The 20,553-nt window shown below is 37.7% G+C and overlaps 1 protein-coding gene across 2 annotated transcripts; it reads right to left on the reverse strand.

The window, feature by feature from the left end:
- Positions 1–821: 821 nt before the first annotated feature.
- On the reverse strand, positions 822–20,468 carry gtf2e1 (general transcription factor IIE, polypeptide 1, alpha). Of its 2 annotated transcripts, none has more exons than XM_030123979.1 (6): positions 20,269–20,468; positions 19,203–19,495; positions 18,706–18,863; positions 8,321–8,516; positions 6,317–6,552; positions 822–1,883 (listed from the first exon to the last, which is right to left on the reverse strand). In XM_030123979.1, exons 2-6 carry the CDS (start codon positions 19,490–19,492, stop codon positions 1,423–1,425), a joined length of 1,341 nt encoding a protein of 446 aa, XP_029979839.1. In that variant the 5' UTR covers positions 19,493–19,495; positions 20,269–20,468; the 3' UTR covers positions 822–1,422. The 2 variants fall into 2 exon arrangements, with proteins under 2 accessions (XP_029979839.1, XP_029979838.1); XM_030123978.1 differs by having other exon boundaries at positions 19,203–19,498.
- Between the last annotated feature and the right edge of the window lie 85 nt (positions 20,469–20,553).

Below are 20,553 nucleotides of genomic sequence, written 5' to 3' on the forward strand. Positions count from 1 at the left end.
TTTTGGGTTTTTTTTACTGTTTTTTTTTGCATATTATCTCCATGAAGTAAGTAGTAACTAGTATTAGAGTATGTTAAAATGTGAGAAAACATCAGATTAGCAGCCTTAAACATGGTTTTATTTCAGAGTTTTCACACAGTATATCAGTAAATACATGTTTCTTTGCTTCAAAAATTAAACGCATGATGTCCAGCTGAGTGGACATTTCTGCCAGGCTATGAAAAATAGGTTCATAAAAAAATGTAAATCGCATTGTTTTTTTTGTTTTTTTCATGCCTAAAGAGGAATAAAAACCCTCTGGAAAAAATCTTGATTAAGGTTCTCATAATTCATGCATGAAAGGGTTAATTTAGTTTTTTTTTTTTTAAATCTCTTTTCTCTTCTTCTCTGTCGTCGTATTCAAATCAATCCCAGACAGGACTCTGCTGCTTTAGTCTCCATGTTTCCAGGTAGAGTGGGGACCAGAAGAAGACTGGAAACCACAAGTGAACACAAGTGACGGACTGTCAAGTGTCGTATGGAGACAGCACAGAAAACTGCTCAAGTGAAATTAATCGCTTTTGTATCAATCTGACTTTGACCACAGATGAAAACGAAGGGAATTTTATCCATAATTTTTATATATTTTAGTTAGTTTTGTAAACACACAATACAGTTTCAGTTATCATTTTTTTTTCGTTTTAATTGTAGTTTTTATTTATTTCCATTAACAAAAATGTTTTTTCAACTCTAGTTTTGGTCATTTCGTTAGTTTTCGTTAACGATAATAACCTTGGTTCAAACACAGACTTCTGTTTCAGTTCAGATTTAGAACACTTCAGTTACACTCTAAAGCAGTATCTTTATTACATGTTGCTCTCAATAGCAAATGTTTTCGTGTAACCCACAAGAATGTACCCACATCTTCCTGGTTCCACTGGTCCACATTGACCTGAGTTCAGCTTTCAAATCCTGCATGTGATCAGATAAACTGGACATATTCATGAGCCTGAGGCAGAAAGGGACCATTCCACTTCAGAGTAGTTCTGGGAATATGACTGGCTGAAGGTTGAAGGTTAGAGAAATGCTTGTGTGTCAGATGACCGTAAAAATGGACTGAAATGTGGCTGTTGTAGACCGATGGCTGCAAAAAGAATCTATACAAAAAGGAAACTATTGGCACTCTGGTCTGGCTCCTTTTAGTCTGTCAACTGTAGAAAATACTTGGAACAGAATACTAACAGAGCACTTATTCAACACTGTCAGAGCAGGTGCTTGGTCCAGAGGAGGAACACGAAGCCGACTGGAAACGCATCTGAAGCAGCAGCAGGTTTAGCTCGACAAACTGTGTTTCTGAGCGTTTCCTCCGATACTGATACAGAGTGAAAGGACAAGGATAGAAATGGGAAAGCCACTCCACAAAAACCATTCAAGCTTGTATTTTCAGAAGTACATGTCCTGGAACAGGTTCCGTCCCATTTCGATGTAGGCCTCCTTCTCCTGTGCTGACATCTGCTCCACCAGCTCCGGCCTCTGGCTCACCTCCCCGTACGAGAAAGGCCGCCCCCCCACCATCACCATGGGCTCGTCCCCCACCTCCTCGAACTCGTCATCGTCGTCCTCCTCCTCCTCGTCCACGCGGTGCTGAACGGCGGCGGCGGCGGGAGGACCTGAAGGAGAGTCGTCATCTGATTCGCTGGTGTCGCTTTCTGAGTCGCTGGCGTTGGCCGTGGCCGAGGTCAGGCCTCTGGCGGCCGCGTTGGCTCCGCCCCCGCTTCCGCCCGGACCCGCCACGCCCCTCTTCTCATGGATGAGCAGGGTTCGCATCACCTCCTCGTTTTCATCCACCTGAGCAGCTCCATGAGCGGCTGCTCCGTCCTGAGCTCCAGATCCAGCCTCTGCACCTGTTCAACAACACAGGAGGTAAAACATGTGCAGACCTGACACAAGCATTCTGGTTTTATTTACGAAAACTAAGAATGACAGTGACTTCTAACAGCCCATGGACCACATCCACCACAATGCAGTAGAACCTCCAAATAAAACAGCAGAACCTCCAAATGGAATGGTAGAACCTCCAAACGCAACAGTAGAACCTCCAAACACAACAGTAGAACCTCCAAACACAACAGTTGAACCTCCAAACACAACAGTTGAACCTCCAAACACAACAGTAGAACCTCCAAACGCAACAGTAGAACCTCCAAATGCAACAGTAGAACCTCCAAACACAACAGTTGAACCTCCAAACACAACAGTAGAACCTCCAAATGCAACAGTAGAACCTCCAAACACAACAGTAGAACCTCCAAATGCAACAGCAGAACCTCCAAATAAAACAGTAGAACCTCCAAATGCAACAGTACAACCTCCAAATGCAACAGTACAACCTCCAAATAAAACAGTACAACCTCCAAATACAACAGTAGAACCTCCAAATACAACAGTAGAACCTCCAAATACAACAGTAGAACCTCCAAATGCCACAGTAGAACCTCTAAATGCAACAGTAGAACCTCCAAATGCAACAGTAGAACCTCCAAATGCAACAGTAGAACCTCCAAATGCAACAGTAGAACCTCCAAATGCAAGGGTCAGATCAAACCAAAGAGAACATCAGAGTCAAATATTAAAGTTTCTTCTGTCATTTCTCAAAAAGGATAATTTTTTTTAGCTTAAAAACTTGATTTTATGGAACCGTTTACAACATTTCAGTATCACTTGTAGAAAAAAAAAAACTAATTATGTAAAGTTATGCTTCTGACAAATATGTAAATGCACTATTAACTATAATAATAATAATAATAATAATAATAATAATAATAATATTTGTTCAGACTCATATATGTAAATGCAGTATTAACTTTAATAATAATATTTGTTCTTGTATCAGTGATATTCTCAGTCTGTGAATCTGTTATTGTGTGTAATCTGTTATTCAACAGTGCATGAATATACAAAGGTTCTGTCCAATCCGTTTATTACTGTTACAAATTTGTGTACAAAATCTGGTTTAGATATTGAAGAAAAAAAAACACCTAAAATATTTTAAAACTGACCCAAATGACTTGTCCCAGCTCTACTAGAGGCAGCTGGTTCATTATATGTGTTCATTTTATTTAACTATGATGCTCTGCACGCTGAGTTTTGGCTGAAAACTCAGATAAATTAGAAACAAAAGGACACAACACCAGTGTCTTAGTGCATGGGTATTGGTGAGCCCTAATTCATGCAATTTGCACAAGAATGGTTTTTGTTAATGAGATATCCTTCTTCATCCACACGCTAATCTAGCTACTGATTATTTCAAATGAGCAGTTCAATGAAACCCAGGCCTGATTGCATGCCCTTGGATGGAAAAACACCAGGACAGACTTCAGACCAGTGATAATCCACTTCAGATCAAGGAAAAAACATCAGCGGATGAATTTTAAGCACACGGACAAACAGCCACAGACGTGACTACTGTTAACTAGCATTGGTTTTACAGGGTTAATTAACACAGGTTCAATTTAAGACGTTTTAAGACCTTTTTAAGACCGACGACTTAAGCCCTATTTGGACTGGATTAGTTTAACATAGGGACGTGGGGTGAAGTAATAACTGACAGATTTTAGTCCCATCTGAATGTGCTACGTTAGTAATCATTACCGCACGTCAGTCCAGATTACTGCAACTTTTACCTTCTGTAAAAGGGTCCAAGAAAACGGCCCCAGGTAAAACTAACTAGGAGTGTAAGAAAATATCGGTTCTGCAATATATCATGATACTTCCTTTCACAATACTGTATCGGTATTAAAAAGTACTGTATCAATAATTTTAGGTATTTATTCAAAAGCAGATAATGTGGTTAATTTGTTTTGTTTTTGTTTATATTTTATTTATTATTTTACACTGTTTTATTACATAACGGTTATCTGAAGCTTCCTAAAAGAACTTTTTACTGTCTGAGAGAGGTACATGTTAGTTCCTTTGTTGGGATTGAACTAAAATAATGTTCTGATGTTAGTTATGAACAAATAGAATCTCAATATTTGAGCAAGATCTTAAACTGTAATGTCTGTAAAATAAAGTTTTAACATAGGAATATTTTGTGATACAGTATTAGATCCTGTTCTGATCAAATAATAATGTGTTTAGTATTTGTGCAAATACCAAAATATCAAATAAAAAAAAGAAACAAACAAAAAATTGCTTTTTTAACAGTATCATGATATATCGTATTGTGATCCTAGTATTGTGATTTGTATTGTATTGCCAGATTGTTGTCAATACACAGCCCTAATACTAACCCCCTGTGAATAGACCAGTAGTTTATGTGTGTAGATATTCCGTCATATCCTGTTTACAAGTGTTTTTTTTTTTAATTTTCAAGCATGGAGGCTCTTGAAGAAGCATTCAGTTTTCCAGTAGGCAGTTGGACAAGTGCATGTGAAATAGAGCTGCACAATATATTGTTTGAGCGTCGTCATCGACATGTACGTGTGCGCAATAGTCACATCGCAGGTCCTGCAATATAGGAGGTAAATGAACTGAATATGTTCTCATCGAAGTTCAACCTGGGTACCTGACACACTGCATACAGCTGTCCACCAATCACAGTCATTCTTAATCAGTTTGCCGAAGCAGACCACGCCCCCTGCACATGGAGTGATTCACTGGTAACAACGTTGAAAAATGAGCAACGAACAAGAGAAAATCACCAAAAACTAAGACTTGGTGTCAAAAAGAAAAGTGAAGTCAGTTATCTGGAATTATTTCAGCTGCAGAAGGATGAAACTGAAACGTGTTCTGTGTTGTCACAATGAGAGGAAACAACTAATTTGAGTATTTACATGGGCATCACACACCTATTATATCCTCCTGAGTATTTTTCCATACTGCAATATATATCGCAAGGTTAAAAAAAAAAAATCGCAATGTCAGTTTTTTCCAATATCGTGCAGCCCTACCGCACAGTGTCAGTAAAGATTACTGTGACTTTTACCTTCTGTTAAAGAGAAAACGGCCCCAGGTAAAACTAATAGACCAGTAGTTCAAATGTGTGTAGATATTCCGTCATATCCTGTTTACAAGTGTTTTCTCGTGAATTTTCATGCATGGAGGCTTTTGAAGAAGCATTCAGTTTTTCCAGTAGACAGTTGGACAAGTGCGTGTGAAACCTCCTGTACAGTCGGCGTGCGATAAACACGATTCAGAAGCAAAACAAGGTCGAAAGCACTTGTTAGAGGCACGGGACTTCTGATTGGTTTAGGTAAGATAAGCAACGTAGCAGGGCTAATGTGGATCATAAAAAAGTGTTAGTAGATTAATCATCTGGTTGATGGACAATATGAACATTAAGGAAGCAACGTCATATGCAGATGACGACAGGAGGGGATGGCGGTGCGTGAATGAATCAGCCCCTCCCATTAGTTTTACTGATATTTCTTATCCCATGTGAATTGTCCATTAATATTACAGAAGTGACATTAGCCCACGTACACATGTCAAACTAATCCAGTCCCAGCAGTGCTTAAGACAGAATTTAAGGCCTATTTCACAGACATACAGGCAACAATTAGTGACTCCTAGAATTTAAGAACATTTATTTATTTACTCCAACGCTTTGATTCCCACTGTTCCGAGTCATTTCTCACTGGGGGCTACAAAGTTAGCAATAATCTGTTCCCGATTTCAATCTAAATGTTCAGTTTGGAACTAAATAGACTAATGTTACTTTCTTTGGACATTTAACACACATGTAAACAGGTGGCTCCAGGCACAACAAACCCCGCCCCTTGCACATATTGTAGCTTATTTTGGCATTGATCCAGCTGATGTTGTCATGTCCATGTTTGTGCTGATGTCATATCAACTGCCTCTATAATTGTGCCAAGTTTGAAGTAAATTGAAACAAAATTTATTTTTTTATAGATATTTGAAATTTCACCCATTATAAGTAAATGGGGAAAAAAAAAATCATAAAAATGTGAACTTTTACCTACTTTTCTCAAAATGTAATCACATCTTTTCTGGGTCACTGGTAATCTATAAACCCAATTAGGTCTGAATTCAACCAACAGTTTTGCTGCTAAAGCATAAACAAACAAATAAACAAACAAACTGAGCCAAAAACAACAATACCCCTTGCCTGTCCTTCAGGGGGTGGGGTAACGAGTTTATGGTAACATAACTTAAGAGTAAGACCCACCATATCAAATGTAATACCTTTTAGAGACTTTTTTAAGGCATTAAATGCAGATTTGGAAATGCTAGACTTGTAAGACTTTTTCAGCCCCTGCAGTAGCCCTGGCTTTAACGACCTGTGTGTACGGAACATAAAAACCTCACTCACGGTTTTTGAGGATGTCCGTTTCGCTGTCTGCCCCCTGCACGGTGCTCTGGGTCAGCCAGATGGGCCTCTCTTTGGGCGCTTTGCCCTCGCTGGCCTGTTTCTGTAGCTCGTCCTGCTCCTCCATGCTGATGACCACATTCTGGGTGTACAGGTCTGCGTAGGACGAACCTTTGTTTGACCAGGCTTCGCGGTGTGGGCCGCTCGCAGCACCTCCAGATGCTGCAGAACGTTCACGGCTGGTTGACAGGAAGAAGACAAACATGAGAAAATCAATGAACATGAGGAAATAAAAAGGCAATGCAGGTTTTACATCTTTTGTAACGGCATGTACTCCGACCACAATGTCACCCCTGTATTTAAGAACACATTCCCTTTTCTCTGGTTTCTACAGATGCTGTGCTACACTGCAAATGAAGTGGCCTCACTGTACGCATCTACACTATGTGTCTAAAAGTCTGTGGACACATTGAATGCAGGCGTTTCTTTTCTAACAGGGGTCTGGGATACAAAACAATAATGACTAATGTCAGAAGATACAGTAGTTTTATATTATAGGATAAATGTCACTGCATTGGTTAGTTTGGGTTAAATTGTTATCTTTGTTTCCAAAATGCCTCAGAGATCATTTCTTTCAACAGACAGTTTCTTTTTTTTTTTTTTTTTTTTTTTTTTTTTATATTACATTTTTCTTCACAGCATTTCACATCTCACATTAAACTTTAGGAAATATTGGTGTTTCAATGTCAAATCATCATGACCAGGACGTCTTATAGCTGTAGACATGATGTATCCCAATATTTATGGCCATATTATTTAGAAACATCAATATTTACTGTTCCTATTATGATATTTTGGCATTTCTCATTATTGTTTTGTATCCCTGACCTGTTGGAAAAGAAACACCTGGATTCAATGTGTCCACAGACTTTTGTCCATATAATGTAGACCAGGGGTGTCAAACTCATTTTAGTTCAGGGGCCACATACAGCCTAATATGACATAAAGTAGACCGGACCAGTAAAATACTATCATAATAACATATAAATAATGACAACTCCAAATTTTTCTGTTTGTAAATGCCAATATTTTCATGTATTTACACTAAAATAAAGTATAATTTTGCAAAAAAAAAAGTGAATAATAGGATAAGAACTTAGAAATAATATCAACTCCAAAGTTTTCTCTGTTTTTGAGTGAAAAAAGTAAAATTCCGTAATTAAAATGGTTACATCTACGAACTGTACTTGAACGTAACATCAACAAATATGAACAACCTGAAAATTCTTAAGAAAATTAAGTGTAATTTGAACAATATTACACCTCAGTTTATCATTTATACGTGTGCATCACAATTTACAGATCACAGTGGATCTACAAATACACAAAACATTTGATAATAGGCAGAATATTGCTAAAATACTACATATTTCTCTTAGACATTTCAGGTTGTTCATATTTTTTGTGAAAAGCCAGTCTGCAAATGTAAACATTTTTGTGTAATTTTACTTTTTTGACCCTAAAAAAATTAAGAAAAAATTAGCTTTTTTTCATTATTTGTAGGTTATTATGATAGAATTTTACTGCTCTGACCCACTTTAGATTGAACATCCTTGATTGTTAATGTCTTCAGTGTAATTATTGCATTTCATAAATTCATCCCAGCGGCCAGACTGGAGCCTTTGGTGGGCCGGATTTGGCCCCCGAGCTGCATGTTTAACACCTGTGATGTAGACTGTTCTACTACTCGTCATTTCCTTGCGTATAGTCGTCTGTGAACTAATCTCACATACTCAGTAGAATACTGAAGTGATTAATAATGTTCCTAAGATAATTTCCATTTGCAGATGTCCTTTAAGCGCTGACCTTCAAATGGCACCAGCAGACCACTCTGACCATGAACACTAGTGCCGTTTTCAAAGGTGACCTCTCACTGTGTAGAAGCTGTTCAGGATTTGATCGTATATATACTAGAGTGGATTAATGTCTGAACATGCATGAACCCACCTTTGTTTGAGGGCTGGGATTTCAGTAGGTTCAGGCTCCAGCAGGTCATGGGACAAATTGACGTCTTCAGTTTCTCGTAGCAGCGCATAAATGGGTTCGATCTGCTCGTTGAAGCGCGCTACCAGCGTCCTGGCATCAGGACACACAGACTCATCCTCCTCCACCTCCGTTTGGCAGAAGGTGCAGCGAAACGTACCTGTGGGAAAACAGGAAACCAGTAAGAGCGGCGTCTCAGATAACGGTAACAGATCTGCACTCTTCCCATTTCTTTTCTTACACACATTTACATCTTATGCTGTTAAAATGGTTTTACAGGGTTCATACAAATATTTCAACATCAAATTCAAGCACTTTTAAGGTCATTTTCACATTTTTTAGCACATCACCTTATCGCTGGGGTCAAATAAATCCATACCTACAGGAATACAGATACCCAGGATTATTTGATTCACTTTTTATCATAATGATGCACATTGTATTATGTATAAACATCTAAAATTATGTTTCGTAATTGCAAGAAGTTTAGAAATTATAAAGGAGAACACAAAGTTTTATCCAAAAAAAAGGGAAGACACTTGGTGATCTTCAGGCACACTGGAACCAAAGAGACAAAGATTCAGATAAAACTGGACTTGGAGTCGACCTGAGAACAACTTGAATTTACTTTTTTGACATAAACTTTTATTTTTCTAAATGTATTACCTCTGCGTAAGTAGCTTTGGCTGGAAATCTAACCTGACAGAGTTAAAATTAAAAATAGATAAATAAATGCAAGCACTGAAACTAAAATTCAAGCACTTTTCAGACAACACAACACACACAACATTGAAATTCTAAGTATTTTCAAGGATTTCAAGCACCCAACTCTGTTTTAACCCTTTAGACGTCAGAGTTGGGTTCCTTTTTAATATTGAATTTTGCTATAGATTTCAAAAAGTTATCCGTTTCATTAATGTAGCTTGTTGCAATATTGCAACTTTGACACTTGGAGGGTTAATCCAATCCAACTTTATTTTTAAAGACACTTTAAAAACAACCACAGCGGACCAAAGTACTGTACAGAAGACTAAAAGCACAGTGAATAAAATTAATCAAAGCATTAAGAAACAATAAAATCAAATAAATAAAACAAGTTAAAATATAACAACATAAGCAAAAGTTCAACATTGCAAGAGTGTCAAAAAGCCAAAGAGAACAGGTGGGTTTTAAGAAGACTGAATAATAAATCAGGTTAATAATCTAAATTAATCATTAACTGTTATTACATTAACTTTAGTTCTTCTTGAAAAAAGTCATTCTTCACCTCATGTCAAAAGGTGACATATGCAGGTCAGATCAAACCACTCACTGCTGGTTTTTACATTTTGAAGGTTACTATAAAAGTATGACTGTCAGTCTACATTGGTGGTTTCTATTATAAGGCATTTAAACAGCCTTTCTTATCGTCTGTCTTCAGCCCAAATCACACAGGTCTAGTGGTACCGCTGACCTGAGGTTGTCTGTGCAGCTGGTGTATTTGTACTGAATTCCACAGTAAATTACCTGTGCTATTTCTGCACACAGAGGTCCTGTGACACGATAAGTCACATACAAAATGACATCTCTGTGACTCGGTGGAAATTACAACATTTTTTCCGCTTTACAGTTATTCTACCTTTTCCTGGTCAAGGACTCTTCAAGCTGGTGATGAAAAATGTATGTTCTAAAATTGTTTTGGGTATAAAGTCACAAGGCGTATTTTACCGTACAGCCTTGGTATTCACTTCAAGAGCAAACGTAAATCCTCCAGAAAAGCAACATGTCAACAGATTCTGAGATGGATGACGCGATGATGATCTTTCAACAGTTCTCTGTATGTGCTGAGTCTGTTCTTGACAGTTGAGGACAAAAGGGACAAAAACTGACTGACTTTCTGTGTGAAAGCACAAACATGGAGGGTTCATTTCCAAATCACTGGAGGTCTCCTGGTTCCACTAGTGCAAATAGGGCTTTACAGCAAGGTTATTATCATCAACGAAAACTAACGAAATGACGAAAACTAGAATTGAAAAAACATTTTCGTTAACTGAAATAAATAAAAACTATAATTAAAAGAAAAAATGATAACTAACTGAAACTGTATTGTGTGTTTACAAAACTAAGAAATGGATAAAATTCCCTTCGTTTTCGTCTTTGTCAATGTCGGACTGATTCAAAATCGATTTATTTCGCTCTAGCAATTTTAGCTAGTGGGATCATACAGCACTTGACGGTCCATCACTTGTGTTCACTTGTGGTTTCCAGTCGTCTTCTGGTCCCCACTCTACCTGGAAACATGGAGACTAAAGCAGCAGAGTCCTGTCTGGGATTTATTTGAATACAACAACAGAGCAGAAGAGAAAAAAATAAAAATAATAATAATAATAATTTTATATATATATATATATATATATATATATATATATATATATATATATATATATATAAACAAAACAAAAAACTAAAACTAAACTAAAACTAAGCATTTAGAAGAAAATGAAAACTAATAAAAACTATCAAACCTGCTCTAAAATGAATTAAAACTAACTGAATTAGAGAAAAAAATTCAAAACTAAATAAAACTAAACTGTAATAACTAAAAACTAAACTAAACTAAACTAAAACTATTAGAACCTTGCTTTACAGTCCACAAACTGCTACGCTCCTCATCTTTTCTACTGACACGTAACAAGCCCCGTCATTTTCTCCTCATTAGATACTGTTGTGACTTTATTTGGGGAAGATAAAGTATAAGTAATTTATGTTTGGATTCATTATAATTTCATGGTGCATATACAACTGCAGTTAATTTATTTATGAGCAAAAGATACAATACTTTTCATTTGTGATTTATGTTAAAAGTGGAGTTAAAATAAGCAATAGTGAATGCTAAGATTGTTTGTATTAAGATAACGACATTTCCCATGAGGCTTAGCATTACCCATGAAGCTTAGGAATTTCTCTTGGAAGTAAGCTGATGTATGCAATGAGTTGCGAAAGTTGTATGTGTTTTTAAGTTGCTGCAGTAAAAAGGAAAGAGTCTTTTTAAACCCAGAGTCTTTCTTCATTATTTTTGGACATAATTTGGATAATTACATGAGACACAAAAACAATATTAGCTGGTTTTTGGAACAACTATTTTTTCTGCCCGCCACTATACCTTGTTTTTTTTTAGATTTATATATCTAATATCAGCATACCAAGGTCAAAACACAGTAATGTCCCCCCAGAGAGTGAACTTTAATCAACTGCCATTCCAACATTTATTTCAATATGAAATAGTTCCTTGTTTTGGATAATCCCTTATAGTCCAACTAAAGCAAAATGAATTCAAAAGTAAAAATGTGGGTCATTTAGCAACATTACTCTGTCAAATTGTCTCTAAAATGCTCCGTCAGAGAGATTTCGAACACCGTGTTTTGACCCAACAATAGAATTGGAACTTTGGAATTGCAAAGTACGACATAAATAAGTACCAGATCCTATTGATTCTTACTTATGGCTAAACGCTAATTTGCTAATGGCTAAATGCTAATTTACAATACAGGGCATAAAAACACTATCAATCCAATAGCACCACATATTATCACATTTATTGATTCAGAAATCTGATTGTGTGTGAAGTGATTAAAAAAGTGTATGTGAATGGTTTGTATGGATGTTTTACGTTATTGTAAAAATATACAGAGGAAAATGTGTTAGCAAAGCAAAGGAAGTGGATCTAGTTTGATTATTAGTTTGTAAAAAGGGGGTGGGAGTCATTAAGCTATACTTCTGCCCACTCCTTTTCGAGCGCAGAAAAATTTTGTTTGACCATGTTGAATGGTTCTGTGTTATCTGATGATTCTATGTGCTCGAAATAAAACTACTACTACTACTACTACTACTACTACAACATTATAACAAAAGTGAACTCATGACACTTTACACTTAGAGTTGGTCTAAACCAGACACTACAATCTACCAATTTAACTGATGTAATTTTTTTTTTTGTTTTTTTACGATAAAATCTTAAAAATTAGCCTGTGTTTGGGTCACAACTTACAGAAAAATCTGTTTCGGACCTACAGGTACACAGGCTGAGTCTGCTCTAGGCCTTGTAGCGTTAATAGTTTTAACAGGAGAAGACTCAATAAGCCGTTTCCCTAATGGTAACTAGAAATTATAGTTCATTCCACGGTGATGACCTTTTTCTGAGGATAATCTTATGTAAATATAATTATATTTTCAGAGGCTGTGGGACATTGTGTGTATGCGCACACAAAGCCATTGCTTTTCCCAGGAAGACGGGGCATGTTGGGCCATCTGCTTCTCTGGCTGATTTCAGTTTCAATAATGGGAACAGTTCCAGCATTAGCACAGACCCCATGGCTGCCTTGTTTCTATGTGCAGGAGAGGAAATAAGAAAGGGTGTGTTAGTGAAAGGGAGTTAGAGAGAGAGAGAAAAAAAAAAAAAAACATTCAAGAATAACACTGGTGGACTATGTAAGCCAATGTTAATCCAAAAGAAAGGAGCAGGAGCTAAAAATGAGCTCCAAAGCCATCAGCAGACAGTACAGTGCTTTAATCCCAGCATTTATCAGCTCAGAGGAGGTGGTATGAGCAGCTTTAAGGAGGAGATTCAGTACACAGTGAAAATGTAGAGCAGGAGGTTTTTCTGCTCATCTTTGTGGGACCTGCATTGTCATTGCCCCTCCCTTTGAGGGTGCCAAGTCCTCCAGTTCTGCAGAAGCGAACCGGTTTACAGCCTGTGACTATGAGAGCTCAGGGTATTCTTTTTGTCATCCTCTGACAGGGTGCAGGATTACTGCCTCCACAGCACGATTTGACACCAGCTGAGATATGTAGAAACAAGAGATGCGCGCAGAGGAACTGGCAAGATGATGGTAAATGCGTCACCATGAAGATGCTGACGGTTACAAAACCCTGCCAGGAAGGTGGGAATGAACATTTTCTTCTAACTTTAAATTTACTATTACGTGCATTCCTCTTGAGTGGAGTTAGTAGGTACTTTCCTCACTCAAAATAGCTTTATTGGACATTTAGAGATGTGCCCTTGTCCTTTCTACTTTGCTGAGTAATTCTTTCAACAACTGTGATCACAAACCTCACACACACACTCACCAAACCCTCCTGGTTCAGGCCAGTCAAAAACACTGGTGAAAAGAGACATGTCCTGGTCTCCTACGTGTTTGGATTTATTTTATAAATAGGTGTGTGTGTCTCAGTCAGATGCATAATTGTATCTCTAAAATCCTTTTGGTCCATGTTCAGTGATGCATGACTCAGTTCCTGCAGTAAAACAGTCAGATCCATCATCTGTAAAATGGATCCTTTATCCTGATCATGTCTGGGAAACGAAGTCTGGAACTCTGTTGGGTTCATAGGGACATGATCGACTCAACTGGAAAGGAGTTCCATTAAAGACACTAATCCTTCTGATCAGAAGAACAACAAACATGAGTAAATCAGACATGTTTAGGTGATCAGTTGGATGTTCCATTCACTTCTACATGGTAGGGCTGCTCGATTATAGGAAAAAAAAAAAAATCACGATTATTTTAGCAATAATTGAAATCACGATTATTAAAAACGATTATTTTTTAACCTTAAAGTTGTTTATTTTTTTCTTGCAAAGCAATGTAAAATATACTCTTTAAACATAAATGAAGCTTTTAACCACTAAAACAAAGTATGTTCACTTTTGTATGAAACAAAAAAATCTTTGAATGCAAATAAGTGTACTGTAAATTCAAGTATGTTTCCTTTTGTAAATAAATAGTGCACTGGAATTAAACTGCTATAGACTTGCCATAGAACTGTAGCAATAAAAAAAAAAAACCTCACGTAAAGTGCAAATTATAAATTCCAGTATGTTCAATGTAGTATGAAACATAGTAAACTCAGTGGCGTGCTGTGAGGTTTCAGTTCAGGCCTTCTGTTTACATCAGCCATCTAGAATACGTACGTTAAGGTTATACGGGTTAGCGTTAGGTTAATACGGGAGTTACAGCATAAAGAGATTCGGAGACTGAAGATTGCATTGCGGACGAAGTTGTTTTTATGTGTTTTAGTTTTTCATAAGATTATGCTAAAGGTGGCGGTGGTTCAACTTTAGATGGTTACAAAGGTTTGTTGTGTTAGCGGTCGGTGCGGACACAACTACGAAACACTTTTTGCACGTGATGTGTTTTTGCTCTTCGTCTTCTTCATCAAACCCAAAGTGATTCCATACAATTGAATTGGACTTGCCTTTTTTGTTTACCAAGCACTTCTGCTGTGATTCTCCTGCCGTTTTTCCAGACCGCTAGGTCCAACTGTCCTCTTGGGGTGGACCTGCCGGCTAGCAGGCAGCAGTAGCTTAGAGGGGGGCGGGGCAGAGCAGCTCATGGGAGCTTGCGTGCGCGTGAATTAAAACAACTCAAAATTAATAATCGTTTTTTCTCGATTACATAATTTTTGTAATCGTTGCGTGTAATAATCGAAATCGTAATTGAATTTCGATTAATTGCACAGCCCTACTACATGGAATGGATCAGTGTTCAGCCTTCTTAGTTTTCCTTCAAATTGAACATCTGTCCCTCGTAGGTTCTACAGCTGGTATATTTGATGGATAAATATAGTGTGTAGAACAGATTTACACAAATAGAATCTCCAAGGTGGACCAGAATGTTCTTGTAGATTTGAAAAGTCCAACCCAATGATTGGACTGGATTTTCCACCATGATATTCAAATGAGTTCAGGTCAAAGGTCATGTTTGGTCATTCTATGGAGCTGGAGTTAAAGGATTAAAGGCACTATTTCACTATTATAGTATGTATGAAACAGAAGTGGATCCAAGTGCATCAGAGCTTTGATGGGAATTGTTGTAAACATTGGTGGTTGAAGGTGATGTCAAATGGAGCTGAGTTCAACATCTGGAGGTTTAGAGAGTTGGACAAGATCAATATATGGATCCAGAAGATGGATCCAACAAAGAATCTAACAGTCAACTATGTCTGAGGAAGTCTAGGACAGTGGGACAGGAAGGACACAGAGCCTGTCTCTTCAGCTCACAGGACCTCACAAAACCCCAAAGTTCCACTCTAATGAGTTCTTCTGTGTTGTACAGTCCTGTGTAGAAGGCTTAGGCCACCCTCAGTTCTGGTATGATTTTTTTGTTGTTTTTTTTTTTTTACACAGTTATAATTAAGTATAAGTGGTTTTATTTTATTAAAACACAACAAGGAAATAGAGGGAAATATTGTGAAAAGAATTAAAAACTCACAAAAACATATAAACCACATGGTTTCTACAGGAAACAGTCAGTGTTTAGTGCAAGCTCTGTTCCCATGACAAAAAACAACTCAAACAATAACAAATGTCTGGCATGTGTTGAATGAAAGCTGGTGTAAAATAACACATTAGTTCAGTAAACCTCCAAATATCTGTACGGAGTTCAAGTACAAACGAGGGTCCCATTAAACACTAGGTCAGTCCTTTTGTTCTTTTTCATTCTTGTCTTTAATGCTGGTCCATATTTCAGCTGTCTCTTGTTAAGGACAGAGAAATGTGTTTGGACATTGTAACATATTATTTTCTTACTTAAAACTTTTGCACAGTACTGGATGTGTGGTATGTTCTGCATTTATGTTTGACTTATTTTCATTTATTTATTCGTTTGTTTATTTAGCAGGGACAATACACATTGATGAATATTTCTGTAAATGTGCCAGTATAAGCAAAAAAGCTATTTTTCAACTGTTTTCACTGGACTGGTTTGAGGTTTGTAATTAACCACAAATTAATAAACACAAATAATTTATTTAATGCCATTCAAGCCTCTTTTCAATCCATTTGCACTAATTATTCACAAAGCCATAAAAAACACAGCCTAATTTATGATGAAAGGTGAGCGTGATCAGACTATAATGATCATTTTGACCAAAGCTTGTCTAACAAGATCCCTGTGTCTCCTAGCAACAGTGCTGGTTGACTGCTAAGCCACCTTCATCTTGGCAGAGAGTCAAAGCATAGTACCTTCACCCGACAGACTCCAGAGTAGAGCCACATTGTAGCCTAGCATCTTTATTTCATTACTGAAGAGGGCTGAAGGCACAGATTTTAATGCCTTTTCATGTGATTTGTTACTGAAAGTGACAGCACTGACATATCCATAAATTCTGGGAAGAAGCTTATATTTTGTCTGATGGGAATATTGAATTACTTGCTACAGTGCAAACGTGGGCAACATTGTTTTCCAGAAGATCAGAATGACTTGGATAAAGTAAGCAAAAGGCCACACTTTAGGCAACTGAACTGAAACATGAAACTCGCTGCTGAATAATGTTGAACCACATTAATGTGGCAGAAAAAGAGCTTTACACCAGGCTGTCTGATCAGAGTCCTCCTTTAAAAAACCAAGAACTGTTTCACTGCTGCATTAATCTGGTGTTAAAACAGAAAGATTAAGCAGAAAATAAACAACTTAACTACAATCACAACTTTTAAATCAGCCTACATCACATTCACCACCAGAGTGTGAATGTGAGAGCGAATGAATAATGGGTCAATAATGTAAAGCGCTTTGGGTGTCTAGAAAGGCGCTATATAAATCCAGTCCATTATTATGATTATTATTACATCTCAGAAATTGATGAAAAACCTCCAGCTGTTCTATAAGGTCCAGATCCAGCGGTGCCACTGGGACCCATGTCCTGTTCAATAGTGTCTGCGTTTGAACTCAACAACTGATCTCCATGCATGATGTGCATTGTGAGAAGTGAAGTTCCTCGCAGCTGCAGTAGTAAGAGGCAACGAAGCAGTTTCTGTGTTTGTTTCCACTGTGGCCATAAAGCGGCTGTGTGGAGCTCCACCTCCCACAATGCACGTCGCGGCAAATTTCCGAAAATGCCCGAGCTACCTACCGGTTCTATCTGTAAACACACGGACTGTTTATGGTGGAGTACACGTCGAAACTGTTCAGAGTGACGGAAGAGATTCAGGTGAGTAATCACAGACAGACTTACGGACTCGTGATACTGAGGATATGACGGGTTAAGTCATGCAGGTTTAAGCTAAAAAATTAGCCTATTTGAGAAATGATAAGTGAAACTTAAAGTTAAGACAGTGATGTTGACTTTGGCTAGATCTGACCCATAAGTCTTTCCAAAATTCACTATCATAGAAAGACATCCTCCATTGGAAGTGTAACCGCAGTACAGACTCATTCTACTGATTTCTTTGATATATTTATGCTCTAAGGGGATATCAGGGTAAACATAACAAACTGAAGTCCCAATCAAATGACTGAATATAAATACAGATGACCTGACATTGTTTCATGTTGTTATAGAAAAGTGAAGTCACTTTTACAAGTTACTGCTTTGAAACAGAGCAGAACAGTGGAGTCACATCCTGTTGGCATTGGATAAAATCTGATCAGTGGTTATTACAGCTGTCAGTCACACATTTAACCCACTACCTGTTTGAAAACTCCTGTGATCAAACATTTGTGTCCAAAGGTACATTTTCTACAGCCTGAAAACACAGGGAATACGTAGATGCAGAAATGTTGTGTTTTCTCAGACCACTTTACTTTACGTTACAAGATAATAAAACCAAAAAGCTACCAAGGACTGAGGCATTAACAGAAGGCTGGCTTTGATTGTTTGTTTTTGTTTTTTTTCTTTGAGGGCAGTGGAGGCCAGACTAACATAGTCCATGGGAATAGTCTGGCTCTGGGATCATATTTTAGCCATAAGAGCTATATTTTCCATATTAAAACCTTTACATAAGTAATAAACATAATGTAAAAACAACTGTTGTATATGTCGAAGTTTTAAAGCCAATATTTACTAATAACAACATCTACTGTACTTGAAGTGGAATTAATACTAACACTCTATGCAAGTGATACTCCCCTTCCTGATAACACATGACATATAAATAAGAATAAACTAATTAAGTACTATTACCGTAGTGCTTGTTCTAAATTAACCAATTTATAGTATGTTGATTAGACTGTGATACAACTTTTACTAGACAACGACACCATCTAGAGGTGTAAAAACCAACAACATGCATTCCTTTTTTACATTATTGTAAAACATTTAGTAGAGCAGGTGGACTCCACCAGTCACTAACGTCGAATTATATCTTGTGTAAAAATCAGTGGAGTTTAGATACAAGAAGCCACACATTATTGTGGTCACAGGCAGGTGACCTCACATGAATAACAAATCAGTACATCTAAGGTTAAGATGTGTTCCACACCATGGAATCTTTCACTTAGTAACAAATATAACACGGTTTTCAGTGACATACAACTAAAGATCACCACCACAAGTGGACTTAAGAGATGTTCAGAATCTTCCTTTACAATTACCTGTCATTGGGTCAAACAGCTGGTTGGCCTCCAGGTCAGTGAAGGTGGAGAAGCAACAGGGGCAGCGGAAGGATGCACGGTTAGTGGAGTCTCGCTCATCTGTTTCAATGCGCCGTCGCATGTGATCCAATTTGTACTTGACTACATTGACCAGCACCCTATTAAAACAAAAATCACAGATAAAGCAATTTAGTCTGATATTATCATTAAAGGGGTTGTCTTCAGCAATATGACAATTTAGGAAGTAATCTACTGTTTTAAGCTACTTTAAAGTATGTCAGCTAACAATTAGTCTGTTCTCATAGGGGACATATAACACTAATGGATATTCTAATGTTCTGGTAAAGACTGCCATTGTAATCTCTGCGTTGGAAAAACTAGTTTTTGCTGAACTCCAACAGAGGTATATTGAAGCATAACACATCAGTATGAGATTATACCGCCCTGTAAATATTATGTACAATTAAACAAATGGAAAATAGAAATAATCATAAAACCTGTAGTTGATGAAGTAATAGTTGTGTCGTGTCGTCTTGCCATCAGGGGCCGTCTCCACTCTCATTCGGCACTTGACAAACTTGTCCCCCTTCAGGGTGTTCAGCACTGAACGCAGCTGTTTACGATCAAACTTGAGCAGCTCCAGCATGTCCTCTTCACGCACACATGGGTTACGGATCAGTACATCCAGGGCTAGGCCATGCTCCACACCATAGAAACCCCTCACAACCTGCTTGGCAAGCCGCTTGAGGGCTGCAGGGACCTCGGTCAGTAACTCTGGTTCTATCATCTTCTGCTGTGGAAAGCGAACGTTAAAGAGGATAAATGTGGAGGTTTTCCTTTGCCCAGGTCATCGTTCCTCTTGATAGTTCTTCAACTGGGCTAGTTTAGCTCTTTTGAAAAAGAACTGAAGAAGACTCTTGGATGAGAGATGATACGTTTTCAAAAGACCTAAACTAGTCCAGTTGAACCGAGAAGAACTCAGAAGCTAAAGAATATAGAAGGGGCCCCCTCTGCACAGATCTATTGAAGGCAGAGGAGGGGATACACATACAGAAAACTTTATCTCGGTTTAAAGTTCATCTCACACACACACACACACACACTCTTAGTGATAGTAAGTAGAAACGATGGGTGGACATTTAGATAAATAAAAAGCAGCATATCATACTGAACCATACATTGTGGAATTGAAGACCACAATTTCTAAAGCCCCCTTCTCGTGATAGTTCCTTCATTTGGTGAAAGGCTGCTTAAAACACAAAACCCTGCTTTAAAACAGCACAAAAAGCGGTTTCCAAAACTGTCTGACAGTGGTATTAAAGTGACTGAAGTGTCCACTTAGCTGAACTAAAGTTAGCAAAACTCAAACAAAACCAAATAGAAAACACGACGCTTACTTTACCTGAAATTACTAATTAAGACACTGTGTTAAAGTCACTTTACACTGAGGTTGTATCTGACGCAAACTTTGCATTTTAATGCGATTCATCTTGAACTAAACTTCCAGATGGCATGAAGCAAGTGGCTAAGCTAAGTCAATGTAAACGCGTTAGCCAACCTTACCCGGTTTTCTACAAGTTCCACCAGTAAGAAGGTAAATCTTCCGTCTCCTTAAGTCATTTCAGACCACACGCAATTTTGCCTCCGACAAACACCACTAAAACTCACAGGACAGATTTGCACTTTTGTTTTTTTGTCATATATGAATGCTATCTTGTTAGCTAATGCGTTGATTTGAATTACTTGTTCACGAGAACCCCGGAAAAAAAACCAAACCTATGCTACAGCTTTTATTCAGTTCCGATTGGCTGATTGTAAACACGTGACAGAAATGGCCAATAGAAACAA

Source organism: Sphaeramia orbicularis, chromosome 21 (genome assembly GCF_902148855.1).
Source record: "Sphaeramia orbicularis chromosome 21, fSphaOr1.1, whole genome shotgun sequence".
NCBI lineage: Eukaryota > Metazoa > Chordata > Actinopteri > Kurtiformes > Apogonidae > Sphaeramia > Sphaeramia orbicularis.

Coding starts and splice junctions, on each gene's coding strand:
- gtf2e1 (XM_030123979.1), bottom strand. CDS start 19,492: ATGATAGAACCAGAGTTACTGACCGAGGTCCCTGCAGCCCTCAAGCGG. Junction 8,517..18,705: donor GCTGTTTGACCCAATGACAG/GTAATTGTAAAG, acceptor GTTTTCCCACAG/GTACGTTTCGCTGCACCTTC. Junction 6,553..8,320: donor ATCCCAGCCCTCAAACAAAG/GTGGGTTCATGC, acceptor CCTGTCAACCAG/CCGTGAACGTTCTGCAGCAT.